Source organism: Vitis vinifera, chromosome 4 (genome assembly GCF_030704535.1).
Source record: "Vitis vinifera cultivar Pinot Noir 40024 chromosome 4, ASM3070453v1".
In the NCBI taxonomy this organism is placed as follows: Eukaryota; Viridiplantae; Streptophyta; class Magnoliopsida; order Vitales; family Vitaceae; genus Vitis; species Vitis vinifera.
This window is the reverse complement of record NC_081808.1, coordinates 9076397-9090993: the sequence shown is the minus strand read 5'-3', so window position 1 is coordinate 9090993 and position 14597 is coordinate 9076397. Positions and strand designations below refer to the sequence as shown.

The 14597-nt window shown below is 36.9% G+C and overlaps 1 protein-coding gene across 2 annotated transcripts in view; it reads right to left on the bottom strand.

The window, feature by feature from the left end:
• The window catches only part of LOC100257283 (structural maintenance of chromosomes protein 3), a 54220-nt gene extending 40301 nt beyond the window's left edge, over positions 1–13919 (bottom strand). For both annotated transcript variants that reach the window (XR_785613.3, XM_002273282.5), the window contains exons 1-2: positions 13669–13919; positions 13466–13541 (exon numbers count right to left, since the gene is read on the bottom strand). Coding sequence is in view for 1 of the 2 variants with exons in the window: in XM_002273282.5 (XP_002273318.1) it covers positions 13466–13541; positions 13669–13683 (91 nt within the window). In the remaining variant the exon portion in view is untranslated. The remainder of the gene's footprint in view (positions 1–13465; positions 13542–13668) is intronic.
• Between the last annotated feature and the right edge of the window lie 678 nt (positions 13920–14597).

Below are 14597 nucleotides of genomic sequence, written 5' to 3'. Positions count from 1 at the left end.
CTTCAGTACAAGATGGTGCCTGTCTCTAATGTTGAAGCAATGCCTGTCTCTAATGTTGGTAATCCCAATCATGATGGTGCGGAGTCTCCTTTAGCTCTTTATAGCAAAGTGTTAAAGGTTGACACTTTCCAGCACCTCTAGGAAGACTCATTCCCATATCACAAGACAACCCTTAGAATCAGTCTCCTCGTTTGATGGGTTTCCCATAGAGGGTCTCTCCCCTACTAAAATGGCTGGAATTCAATCGATTTTGGCCACCATGAATATCAAGTTTTTCATTTTTTTTTTTTTTTTTTTTATTGGAAACAGAAGTTGTATTAATTACTGTAAAGAAATTATGAGAAGGATGAGAAATCCTCCCCATAAAATGCAAACCTAATCAAAAGACCCAAAAAGAACCTCCACGTTACAAGGAGATTTGTACAAAAGGAACAAAAGAGACTATACAAGTAATACATCACCAAAAGCTCATCTAGGCACCTTGCAAAGTATGCCCAACCCTAAGGTGTACATACGGAAAGCCAACAAAGTTGAATCACATTCAAGGAAAAGGCTTTAACAACGTCATTACAAGAGACCCAAAACAAAACAAAGAAATGAAGTAAGTCCTACATCATCTCAGACATATTCCAAGTACCTTAAAAAATCCTAGCATTCCTCTCTCTCCACACAATCCACATCAAAGTGAGACAAGCAATCTTCCAAAGGGTCTTTTGGTGATGTGAGAATATCATCCCGCATGCAGTAGTACGGCAAAGCCAATGGATTAGGTGTATTTTAGGAGAAATATAGACCTTTATCCAAAGGTTTTAGAGCTTCTTAGTAGATGGTCCAAAGGTTGACAGGTTCTAAAGATTTGGTATGAAGATCATTAGCTAGAACATCCAAGGACTAGGTTCTAAAAAGAAAAGAAGGTTTGTGGGGGATTTCCTTTGACATAGATCTCCAAACATAATGATGCCCCAAGGAACAAAAAGGAAGACACGTGATAGACTAGGTTCTAAAAAGAAAATTTTGTGAGGGATTTCATCTGTCATACATCTCCAAAAATAGTGATGCCCCAAGAAATAAAAAAGGAAATACGTGATAGGAGGTATGTGAGCAATGTGTGGAAAGTTAGGAACAAGGAGTGGGCTTCTCTTCTAGCTTGTGGAGCTTTGAGTTAGGTATTGATTATTTAGGATTTAAACAAGTTTAGTTGTATAGAGGTGGTATTAACGATTAAGTTAATATTAGATGAGGAAGGGACTTTCTAGTTGACCTCAATCTATGGTACCAACAATACCACTCTTAGGCAAGATTTTTGGATAGAGCTACAAAATCTTTTTGGCCTAACCCATTTGAAATGGTGTGTTAGGGAAGATTTTAATGTCACAAGAAGAATTTCATAAAAATTAGGTGGTTCCAAATTAACCCCTAGCCTGAGGGACTTTGATGGATTTATAAGAGAAAGTGTGTTAATCGACCCCCCTCTTAGGAATACATCTTTTACCTGGTCATAGGAATCCTGCATCTACAAGAGGTTCAATAGATTTCATTTAACCAAGTGAAAGCAAAGGTTCCCTCAAAGCCTCCTAGAAACTCTCCATGGGTTAACCTCTAATAATTGCCCGATCGCCTTAGACACCAACACATTTAAATGGGGGCCAACCCTTCTTAGGTTTAAAAACATGTGGTCCACCTAAATCTGAAGGAAAGATTTAGCTTTTAATGGAGAGAGTTTTAAACTAAATGGTGGGAAGGTCATAAATTTATGAAGAAGCTACAATTTATTAAATCAAAACTGAAAGAATGAAATAGTGTCTTTTGAAGAGAAGAATAAGAAGAAGAATATTCTTACTAATATTGCTAGCATTGATGCGAGTGAGAAAAAAAGGAATATGTCTCCTGGGCTTTCGGTGTTAAGGGCCTTAAGGAAGGGGGAGTTGGAGGATTTTTTTTATTAAAGGAAGAGGTGCATTAGAGGCAAAAGGCAAGGATGAGATGAGTGATTAAAGGGGACTACAACTTAAAGCATTTCCATAGGGTGGCTAATGGTAGGCAAACCAGGAAGCTCATCAAATCTTTGGCTTTTAGGAAATCTTGTTGGCCTATAGTGGGCAGAGAAGTGATGCAACTATTTGAGGAGTTTCATATGCAAAATTCCCTAACTCATAGCCTTAATGCAACATTTTTAGTTTTCATCCCTAAGAAAGGAGGGGCAGGTGATGTGAAGGACTTTTGACCAATCAGCTTGCTGGGGAGCCTTTATAAACTTCTTGCAAAAGTCCTAGCTAATAGATTAAAAAGGGTGATTGGCAAGGTGGTGTCAAATAGTCAAAATGCTTTTGTGGGGGGTAGACAGAGATACTACTTTGATTGTAAATGAGGCGACTGATTCAACGAAACATAATTCCAATGCAAGCACTTAGTTTGCAAATTGGATATTAAAAAGGCTTACAATCATGTAAGCTAGAAGTTCCTTCTTTTAGTCTTAGAAAAAATGGGTTTCAACCCCAAATGGAGACAGTGGATCCACTTTTGCATTTCCTCTATGAAAATGACAATTTTTATTTTTTTTTTATAGGTAAAATCAGAATAAAATAAATAAATGTAGAAAAAGGAAGCCCATAGGACATCCCAAGGCATACAGGAAGTATACAATAGGCATCATAAGGCAAAGAAGAACAAAAAAAGAGGGGATGCAAAAAACCTCACCCGCCCTCACCTAGACCCCAACTAATCAAAAAAATCGATTAAAGGTAAAGGTCTAATATCTATATACAACTTCGTCCAAGACCAAAAACTCTTCATTGTCAAAAGCTATCATGTTTCTTTCCTTCCACACCGTCCAAAAAAGACATAAAGGAGCCAGCTTCCAAGCTTTTTTTGCATTTCTTGCCAACAAAGGATACCAACCAAGAAGCACCTCCCTTACCGAGCAAGGGAGAACCCAAATCACACCAAAAAGAGCAAATAATAACTCCCACAAAACCCTAGTCTTTATACAGTGGATTAAAATGTGATTAGTAGACTCCTCTTTAATGAGACAAAAGAAACATCAATTAGCTAGGGTCTAGCCTCTCTTCTTTAGCTGATCCAATGTTAAAACTTTCCCCTACAAGGCTTCCCAGGCAAAAAAAAAAAACCCACTTTGGGAGGAACATAAGGACTCCAAATGATGTTCCTCAAAAACCGGACTGCATTTCCCAGCTCCACTGCACTGTAAAGGGACTTAACTGAAAAAATCCCATTTTTGGTCTTTTTCCACAACACCCTATCCTCCAATTCTGCGCTAACCTCTTCCCTTGAATTATTATCAATTCTTGTTAATGGCAGCCCACAAATTTTTTCCCGGTCTTTAAAGGATTGAGGCAAGGGGACCCTCTTTCAACCTATCTCTTCATATTGGTAATGGAAGCCCTCAGCAATCTAATTGCAAAGACCAAACAAGGAGAATTCATTAAGGGCTTCAAGATTGAGGGTAACAGGGAAGAAGAAACTCAAGTTTCACACCTTTTGTTCACCGATGATACCCTTCTTTTTTGCAAGGATGATGTAAAGCAGCTAAAAATTTGGAAATGGATTCTCATTTGTTTCAAATTGGTGTCGGGCTTAAAAATAAATTTGCAAAAGAGTGAAATTATTCCAATAGGGATTATGGAGGATGTAAATAGAGCAACTTCTCTTTTTGGATGCAAAGTAGGAAAGTTCCCTACTTCTTATCTAGGTTTACCCCTTGAGGCCCCTAATAAGCTTTGTGGTGTATGGGACTCAATTGAGGAGAGATTTAAAAGGAAATCAACTGCTTGGAAAAAACAATACCTATCCAAAGGAGGAAGACTAGTCCTTATTAAGAGCACTCTTTCAAATCTCCATATCTATTATGTCTCTCTTTGTAATTTTTAGAAAAATGAGAATTAGATTAGAGAGAAATTCAAAGATATTTTTTGTGGGGAGATTTGGGAGATAGGAAAAGATCCACTTGGTAAAATGGTCAGATGTATGCACGAATGAAAATTTTAGAGGGTTGAGGCTAAGAAGACTAGACAATCTCAATCAAACCTTGCTAGGCAAATGTTTATGGAGGTTCTCTATTAAGCATGAGAGTTTGTGGAGGAAGATCATTTGTGAAAATTTTGGGGAGATGGAGGGGGTTGGACTACTAGAGGGAGGAGGGATTCCTTTGGCATGAGCCTTTGAAGGGATATTAGAAGAGAGTGGGTTCAATGTCAAAACTTCTATCCACATAAGAAATAGTAGTCGTACAAGTTTTTGGTGGGGCATTTGGGCGGGGGACTTCAAGCTGAAAAATGTTTTACCTTACTCTTTTTAGGATAGCATCCCACAAAAATGTTACAATTGCAGATTTATGGAAAAGAGAATGATACAAAGGGGGATGTTGGAAGGTCCAATTTAGAAGACCCTTCCAAGATTGGGAGGTAGAGGAGGTGACTTTCTTTTTAGGATTTCTTTACCTGTTAAAAGTACAAGAAGGTGAAGACACTTTATGTTGGAAAGAAGATAGAAAGGGAATCTTCAGTGTCAAGTCTTATTATTGTTCCCTAAGGATGGAGAATAATGTAGTTTTTTCCTAGCAAGGAGATTTGGGGAACTCATGATCCTCTTAGAACTTGTTTTTTTGCTTGGGAAGCTATTTGGGGGAAGATCTTAACTGTAAATACTTTAATGAAGAGTGGATGGCAAATGGTCAACAAATGTAATCTTTGTAAAGATAGTGAAGAATCAGCCACTCACATTTTGATTCATTATGCCAAGACAAGAGAGCTATAGACCTTTTTGTTAGTCCTTTTTCAATTGGTTTGGGAATTTTTAGACTCAATGAGAAATCTCCTTCTACAATGGAAAGTTGAGGGGTTTCAAAAGAAAGAAAGAATAGTTTGGCATTTAGCTCCCATTTGCTTATTTTGGTGTATTTGGAAAGAGCACAATCAAAGGACCTTCAAAAATGAAGAGCTTTCCAACCAAAGATTAAAGAATCTCTTCATTCGGACACTTTTTGAGTGGTCTAGGGATTCTTTGGAGTTGAAGCTCCCCTCTATGTTGAATTTGCCTAGATACTCTTTATTGTGGTTGGCTTTACTTTGTTTTGTTTGTTAGTGTATACCATCTTTGTTTGAGGTGTGCCTTGAGTTGTTTCCGTGTATACTGCCTATATATACAAGGCGTGCCCCCTCTCTTTTGGCGGTTCTTAATACATAATCTTGATGTCTATCAAACAAAAAATATATATATATCTTTGGCTAATGAAGAAAGGACAATTTTGGATAGTTCTACAAGAGGAGATTATACACTTTTTGGGAAGTTATACTCACAATCCATCTAAAGATTCTTAGAGGTTAAGGATTGGATTGGACTTTGATCTCAGCACAAAGTGTTGTACAATTGAACTGCCCCTTTTCCGAAGAGGAGATTTACTAAGTCGTCTTTTAGTTAGATAAGGAAAAGGCTCATGGGCTTGAAGGTTTCACCATAGGGGTGTTTCAAGAGAATTGGGATGTGATTAAGGAGGATTTACTAAGGGTATTCTAAGAGTTTCACAATAATGGGGTAATAAATCAAACTACAAATGCTCCCTTCATTGCTCTTCTGCGGAAAAAAAGTCAAACCAATAAGATCTCACATTTCAAACCTATAAATTTGATCACTAACCTATGTAAGATCATTGCTAAAGTTTTATCAAGGCATCTCTAAAGAGTCCTTTATGAAACCATTTATAGTTCCTAGGAATCTTATGTTGAAGGAAGACAAATTTTGAATGCAATCTCGATAGTCAATGAAATAGTGGATGAGAAAAAATGTTCAAAGGAAGGGGTTGTCTTCAAAATTGATTTTAGGAAGGCTTGTGATCATTTGAATTAGGATATTTTGGGCCATGCACTTGAAAGAAGGGGTTTAGTGCAAGATGGAGGTATTGGCTGATGGGTTGCTTGTCCTCAACAAGTTTTACAGTAATACAGAATGGAAGCACCAAAGAGTGGATTAAAGCAACTAGAATCTTAAGACAAGGAGATTTACTCTCTCCATTCCTTTGCACCATTGCAACTGATTTCTAAAGTAAGATGATGTTGAGAGCAAAGAAGAGCAATTCATTAGAAAGCTTCTTGATGGGCAACAATAAGAGTAGAGTGTCTCATTTGTAATTTACAAATGATGCCATCTTTTTTCTAAAGCTTGTATGGAATATTTACTAAACCTAAAATTGATCTTGTTGGTTTTTAGGCATATATCAAGACTCAAAATCAATTTAGACAAAAGTACTCCCTCTAGTATTAATATGAGAGAGTCATATCACTAGGTTGGCTTTAATGCTCATTTGCAAATTCTTTTATTGGTCTCCAACCAACCCAGGTCTTCCTTTAAGGGGGAGCTAGAAAGCAAGCATGTTTTATGACCTAGTGATTGACAAAATCTCACAGAGATTAAATGGATGGAAAAAAATCTTTTTTGCCATTAGTGGGAAGATAATTTTAATTTAATCATGTGTGTCTCATATTTCTAGCTATTTCCTCTCTTTTCAAGATTCATCATTTGGTGGAACCTAAGATTTAGAAATTGCAAGGGGGTTGTCTTTAGTCAAGTTTGGGGAGGTAAAAGAGATTACCTCATTAGTTAGGGCCTAGTTTGCAAGTTTAAGGAAGTTAGGGAATTAGGGTTTTGGAAGATTTTTTTGAGGAATGAGCCCTCTTAGGGAAATGGCTGTAGAGGTATCCTAGGGAAGTTTTAGCTCTTTGCATCAAGTCATTTGAGCATTTATGAGGCACATACTAATGGTTTGAAATGCCAACATTATGATTAGATAGTCACATCGAAGTCCTTGGAAAGCCATCGCACATGTTTTTCAAGATTTTTCTTGACACGTTCACCTTGTGGTAGGTAATAAGGTAAGATTTTTTTTTTTTTTTTTTTTTTTTTTTTGGGCTGAGGATTTGTGATTGGGGAACCAACCCCTATGGGGCTGGCCATGTAAAAGCTATTGTAGTGGCATCGAAGAAAGGGGGCAATGACAATGGGGTTTTTGCAAGTGAAAGTAATGATGGAAGGGACTATTTGGCAAAGGCTTCAGAAAAGGAAGTACAAGGGGCTATTGGGCTTCCTTTTGTGGACCATGATTCTTGCCCAACTAAAGGTATTTTAAATGTTCTTGGGCCCGAAACTTTGAAGGACCAGCCCGCAGCTGGTCTTTCTTCAAGGGTTGGCTTTGTTGCAGCCCAAGAGAGGGGGGATCAAAGTGGAGATGAGGCTCCACGTAAGGCTATCTGGCAAAGCTTCTTTGGGCCTTGAATCTTCAATTGGAGCCCACATTCCTCTAGGTTGTGGCAAAATGGAGACCCAATGCAACGGAGGCCAAGTGGTGAAGTTTTTAGAGAGTGGGCCATTGGAGGTGGGCTAGGTTAGTTTGCGCCAAGAAGATTTGTCCTGGGAGGGCTCTTTAAAGGGAAAGAGAGCTTTTTTTTGCTCCTAGTGGTGTAGACGAGGGCCCCAATGATGGAGCTAGGGCACCAACAACTTCACCTTCAACACCTTGTCTCCTGATAACAGATGAGGCTCTTTTGGAGGAAGCGGCAAGATTCTCAACCAATAAATTCTCAGTTTCAAATGGCCACGAGGGGGGGGGCACGCTCTTTTTGCCCATTGTCGCAGGGTGTTTTGTGGGGAAGACCAATAGTTTGATTTCTTGGAGCGAGCAAGACAAGGCTTTTTTTTAAGATAATTACAGGCCTTTACGTGTGTTATCGGGTGAGGACATGGTTGAGGAAGATACAAAGAATCAACCCAAGGTTGACAAGCTTGCGATGCCAACCGTGAGTGGTGAGGAGGGGGCTCCAGGGTTAAAAGGCCCTAGCAGCAGCCCGACAAAAGTAAAAAGCCTATCTGGACCCTCTTCCCAAAAATTCATTTCGTTTAGCAAGTTTTTGGGTTTGCCAGTGAACGGGAATGAGAAGGAAATCGCATCCCTTCTGAGGAAGTTGGAATCCAAAAAACGGTGTAGAGATTCGATTACAAAGAAGAGGCTCCCTTCCACACCTCATTGAGTCAGGGAGCTTTGAAATTTGAAATGTTCGGTTAATTACTGCAGTTCAAACAAAAAAAGAGAAAAACCGAAGCAATAGGAAGGAGGTGGTCCATAAGTGATCATCTAGATTAGGTCTTTTGGGTTAAGGTAGTTTTCTTCTTGATAAGTCTTTCCGACAAGGTTAAGCAATGGTGGTAATAGTGAGGTGTTTCATGTTGTTGTCTAAGTTCTTGTTTTTCTAAGCTTTAAGCCACTATCTTGCATTTTGGGGGTTGGTTTGTTGGCTCTCTTTTCTTTTGGTTGTTTTTTGTTGCTATTTATATACTTCGTGTGTACTTTGTATGCCTTTTGGAACTGCTTTTAATATATTTGCTTTGTTTACCTATCAATAAAAAAAAAAACCTCTATGTTTATGATATCCCAATCTTTTCAGCGTTGTCACGACTAAAAATCTCTCGATCTCAAGTATCTTTAGCACCTCTCCTTTTTCTTGAAACCTTAATTTTTGTTGTAACCCCACTATTTTGAAGATTAAGGACATCAAAAGACTCACGTCCTCTCTCTCATATGTACTTATCTCCATTTACCCCAAATACAAGAGCTTAGTCGTTATCCTCTTCAAGCTTATTTACGGTAAAGTTTTTTTTTTTTTTTGATAGATGAGAAAGAATATATATTAATAAGGGTCACCAAAAGAGCGACCCACATTATATAGAAGGTATACACTTACCAAAAGCCAAAGCTACAAAACAAGAATGACTTAAACCAAACCACCCTCACTAAGAATGACTTAACCAATTATTCATTCACCTACCAAGGATAACACCTTGGCCAACCACTTATAGAAGGTATACACTTTTCCTATTAGTTGAAAGTTTTCAACTAATAAAGGTCCCTCAAAATCAACTATATATTTTCCTAGAAGTTCTCAACATTTATGGTAAATAATAAATATGTTGGCATCTAATTTTTTAAATATTCTCTCTAACATCCTATTTAAAAAAAAAAATCTAAAACTAAAGAAAATTTTCAATAATGTTTAACATTCCATTAAATAAAAATGTATGATAATTAATAACATATAAAAATATTTAATTAATATAATAAAAAATCAAAATTAATATATTAAAAATCTATAAATAAATAGGAAATCTACAATAATGTTTAAACATTCAACTAAAATATGATTATTAATGTCCTAATGATGAATAATTCAGAGAGCATAAAAGAGGAGATTTTAAGGTATTTCGAAAAGCTCTACACGAGTCCTTCTGGAGAGCCTTGGAGAGTGGAAGGCTTAGATTGGTCCCCTATATCTGGTGAGAGTGCGTTTAGATTGGAATCCCCCTTTATTGAAGAAGAGATTTTTAAGGCTATTTTTCAGATGGACAGGGATAAGGCTCCGGGGCCGGATGGCTTTACCATTGCAGTGTTTCAAGATTATTGGGAAGTGATAAAGGAGGATCTAGTGAAAGTATTTGCAGAATTTCATAGGAGCGGAATTATTAATCAAAGCACCAATGCTTCCTTTATAGTTCTGTTACCCAAAAAAAGCATGTCAAGGAGAATCTCAGACTTTAGACCTATTAGCTTGATCACTAGTCTTTACAAGATAATAGCCAAAGTGTTAGCAGGGCGCATAAGAGGAGTACTTCACGAGACCATCCATTCTACTCAAGGAGCCTTCGTTCAAGGGAGATAAATTTTGGATGCAGTTCTCATAGCCAATGAGATAGTGGATGAGAAAAGAAGATCAAGGGAGGAAGGAGTTGTATTCAAAATTGACTTTGAAAAGGCCTATGATCATGTGAGTTGGGATTTTTTGGATCATGTGTTGGAGATGAAAGGGTTTGGTCTTAGATGGAGGAAATGGATGAGAGGTTGCTTGTCCTCGATTTCTTTTGCAGTCCTGGTGAACGGTAATGCGAAAGGGTGGGTTAAGGCATCTAGAGGTTTAAGACAAGGAGACCCTTTATCACCGTTCTTGTTCACTATAGTGGCAGATGTATTGAGTAGGATGTTATTGAAAGCTGAGGAGAGAAACGTCTTGGAGGGTTTCAGGGTGGGTAGGAACAGAACAAGGGTTTCCCACTTACAATTTGCAGATGATACCATTTTCTTTTCCAGTTCTCGGGAGGAGGATATGATGACCCTTAAGAATGTCCTGCTAGTGTTTGGGCATATTTCCGATTTGAAAGTTAATCTTGACAAAAGCAATATCTATGGTATTAATCTTGAGCAGAATCACCTTTCTAGGTTGGCCGAGATGCTTGTCTGCAAGGCTTCTGGGTGGCCTATACTTTATCTGGGTCTTCCTCTGGGAGGGAATCCTAAGGCGAATGGCTTTTGGGATCCTGTGATTGAGAGGATATCAAGGAGATTAGATGGGTGGCAGAAGGCATATTTATCTTTTGGAGGCAGAATAACCCTCATTCAATCTTGTCTCACCCATATGTCATGTTACTTTCTTTCCTTGTTTAAGATTCTCGCCTCTGTGGCAGCAAAAATTGAGAGAATGCAAAGAGATTTTTTATGGTCAGACGTAGGGGAAAGCAAAAGAGACCATTTGGTTAATTGGGACGTAGTGTGTAAGCCGAAATTGAGAGGGGGATTGGGTTTTGGAAAGATATCTATAAGGAATGTCGCTCTTTTAGGGAAGTGGTTGTGGAGATATCCTAGGGAGGGTTCAGCTCTGTGGCATCAGGTTATTTTAAGCATTTATGGATCACACTCCAATGGCTGGGATGTCAACAACATAGTTAGATGGTCTCATCGTTGTCCTTGGAAGGCCATTGCACTAGTCTACCAAGAGTTTTCCAAGTTTACTCGGTTTATGGTAGGTAATGGGGATAGAATTCGGTTCTGGGATGACTTGTGGTGGGGAGAACAACCTTTGGGTGTCCAATATCCAAGATTACTTAGCGTAGTCACGAATAAAAATGCTCCTATTTCATCAATTCTTGGATATACCCGCCCCTTCTCTTGGAATTTTAATTTTCGCCGAAATCTTTCTGATTCTGAGATAGAAGATTTAGAGGGCCTTATGCGGTCTTTTGATCGTTTACACATATCACCTTCGGTTCCAAATAAGAGATCTTGGTCCTTATCTCCTTCAGGTCTTTTCACAGTCAAATCTTTCTTTCTGGCCTTATCCCAATATTCTGAGTCGCCTCCAATTTTCCCTACCAAGTTTGTCTGGAATGCTCAAGTCCCTTTCAAAGTCAAGTCATTTGTCTAGTTGGTGGCTCACAAGAAGGTTAATACTAATGACTTGTTACAATTGAGAAGACCCTACAAAGCACTTAGCCTTGACATATGTAAGTTGTGCATGAAGCATGGAGAAACAGTAGATCACATTTTCCTTCATTGCTCTTTAACGATAGGGTTGTGGCACAAATTATTTCAATCAGCAAAGATGGATTGGGTTTCCCCAAGGAACATCTCTGACATGTTATCTAGTAATTTTAATGGTTTTGGATCTTCCAAGAGAGGGATTGTTTTATGGCAAAACGCGTGCATCGCGTTAATGTGGGTGGTGTGGCGGGAAAGAAATGCAAGGATTTTTGAGGACAAAGCAAGGAATTCTGAGTATCTTTGGGATTCTATTTGTTTTCTTACCTCTTTTTGGGCTTTTTGTTCTAAGGTTTTTAATGGGATTCCTCTTAACATATTACAACTTGATTGGTTAGCGGCGTGTAACTAGAGTGTCTACTTTTCTCTTTTTGTACTTTCTTATATTTGATTACTTGTAGTCTTGTTTCTCTTTGTTGGGAAGATTCCTCATCCTTCTAATTGTACCTTCTTTTTATCAATATATTCTTATGTCGTTTCCTATCAAAATATATATATATATATATATATATGATAATTAATGTCATACTACCTATAATTTAGATCCTTTCCAACCAAATTCTTATGCCTTAAGATTTTTGGATATGAAGGATTGGATACCAAGACACATACCAACATCCGACACCCATACCCAAAACCCATGGAACATAGATTTTCTCTATGTTGTTTTCGGATTGGCTTTTGGGCCACCATACATTAAATTTGAAATTTTATATATTGGTTAAGTTGTCTCTAATTACTTCCCCCATACCATAACCCCTATTGTTAAACCATGTCTGTCTTGTCATGTACATTGTGTGACTAATTGTGTTTTTCATCATTTTTTTTCCTTTTCTAATTTACTTTCTTTGCCATTAAAAACTGCAGAATTCATTCCTGCATTGTGTGATTCTTGTCTGTCACAATACTCAAAACAAAATCAAAAAACAAAAATAAATAAATTATGATATTCTGACTGTTAGATCCAATCCATTGATCTCAACCAATGTGAATGAAATAAATTTATGTACTTTCATTTATAATTATCTATGATTTAAAGGATTTTGCAAATGGATATTAAGACATGATAGATAAGTAGATAAATAGATATAGTGAGAGACAGAGAATTTACCCTGTATATTACTATATAAATTATACAAAGTAAAATATCATGTGTGTGAAATAATAAGCAACCTTTCAGTACATACTAGGGATTTGATTTTAACAAGTAGGAAATGGTCCCAGTCTGATATACTTGTTCTTGGATTCAACATTTTCTGGTTATAAATAACTTTTCACATTGAAATGATAGTTTTATAAACTTTTTTGTTTTGTAGACGAGAGATAATTTTAGAAACGTCAAAGAAGGTTTCCATTACACATCCTGCTCCCTGCTTCCATTCCCCACTCTCCAATCATATTTTGCTTTTGTATAGTTATTCACCTCTTGTTTCTTATTAGCTTTTGGAAAGTTTATTTCCTATTTCTTATTTATATCAATATAAATATTGGTTCCAAACATCTAAAACATGAAATCATTTCTATTCTTCAATATGAAACCAAATTACTGATATACATATAGATTTGTGAATGGGGCTAGGGTGTATTTAAAGGATCATACTTTGTCCATCAAAGGTTTTTTGTCTTTCTTTTTGCTTAGCTTCTTGGGCGATGTTTGTATACTTTGTGTGTACTGTTTTCGCCGCTTCTAGGCATTTCTAATACAAGCTCTTATTTACCTATCAAAAAAATATATACAAAACCAAGCAAACAAAACTATTTACACTCTTAAATCATGCTGACATAATTCAACATCCCATTGAACGTACTTCAAACTATCTTCACCTATTACCATTTTTACTCAAGCGAAAATGTAAAGGAGGTAAGCTTGTGATTTATTTCATACATCTACGCGTATCTTGGAACCATTACTATGAATGAAACCCGGTCAAACGTGGCCAGATGAATATTAAAAATAAGAGTACAAGACAGAAAAGCAACAGGGCAGATGTTAACAGCTATCCATAGGTAACTAAAACAACCAAATGCCAAAAGGCAGAACTACTTATCAACTGTTTGATGGAGGAGAAAATTCAAAGGGTAAAGAACAATCATTACCTACGCAATTAACTTTTGAACTGAAAGGTTCAGTAGCAATTTGCTCTCTGTAGCTCTTAAAACCCTCGATAATAACCTGAACTCGAACCCCAAATATCAGAAAACCACAAAACTGAAAAGCAAATACTACGGGTAATACTCAAAATTACATATAAATTGTAGACGGACACATACTCAAAACACGTTTGTAGAGAGATCGTTACCTGCTTTATATACATGCTGATAATGCCGGGTCATCCAATTTCTCTAGAAGAACAGCAGAAAAACACAAACAACCCTAGCTCTTAACTCACAGTCGGTGGACTGTCGACGGCGGGTTACTCCGGCATAGGAAGCTTCGGTATCTTCCCGTTGCTCCGACGAGAACTCCAGGTATGGTCCTCGACTCCCTCTTTGTTCTTCGGTCTTTCTTCTCTCCAGTTCTAATTCCTTCTCTTCTCCCGAATTGTTTTTATATTTTCTTTTGCATTTTTCATTTTTCCCTTTTCTTTTGTCTTTTTTTCAGCGTTAGATAATATTTTATTTTACTGCTATTTGCTGTTGACTATTTGTTTCTTCCTTTTCTTTTTCTCTTCTTTTCTTTTCTTTTCTTTTCCAAGACGCACCTCGTGTTACGAGGCAGGCCTCTTTTAAAAAAAAAAAAAAATTAACAAATTAGGCCAAATTTAATTCTTTTTTCTATAGTTGATTTTATGGGTAAAAAACTAGATAATTGATTTTTTTAAATAGAAAAAAATTAAATAATTGATTTTATTTTTATTTTAAATTTTTTTTAGCTATTAATTTTTTTCCAATAGCAAAAAAATTAGATAATCATTTAATATTTAAATTACTTAGAAAATAAATTTGTAGAATTTAAACTTCATTCTTTATATTTAAAAAAAAAAAGTTATGTAATTGATTGAATATTTATATAATTTAATTATTTTTTTATTTTTATATATTTAAATATTTATTAATGATAAAAATGAGAGTTTTGAAATGATTACGGCTTATACTTCCGCCATGGTCTTAAAAACTGGATTGGGTTGGCCGATGAAACCAGTTGGACTGGGAGCATTTCTGCTCCCTTGAGCCGGTTCTATAAATTTAGAATGGGCTCGCCACACTCAACCCGCTAACAGTAATGTCT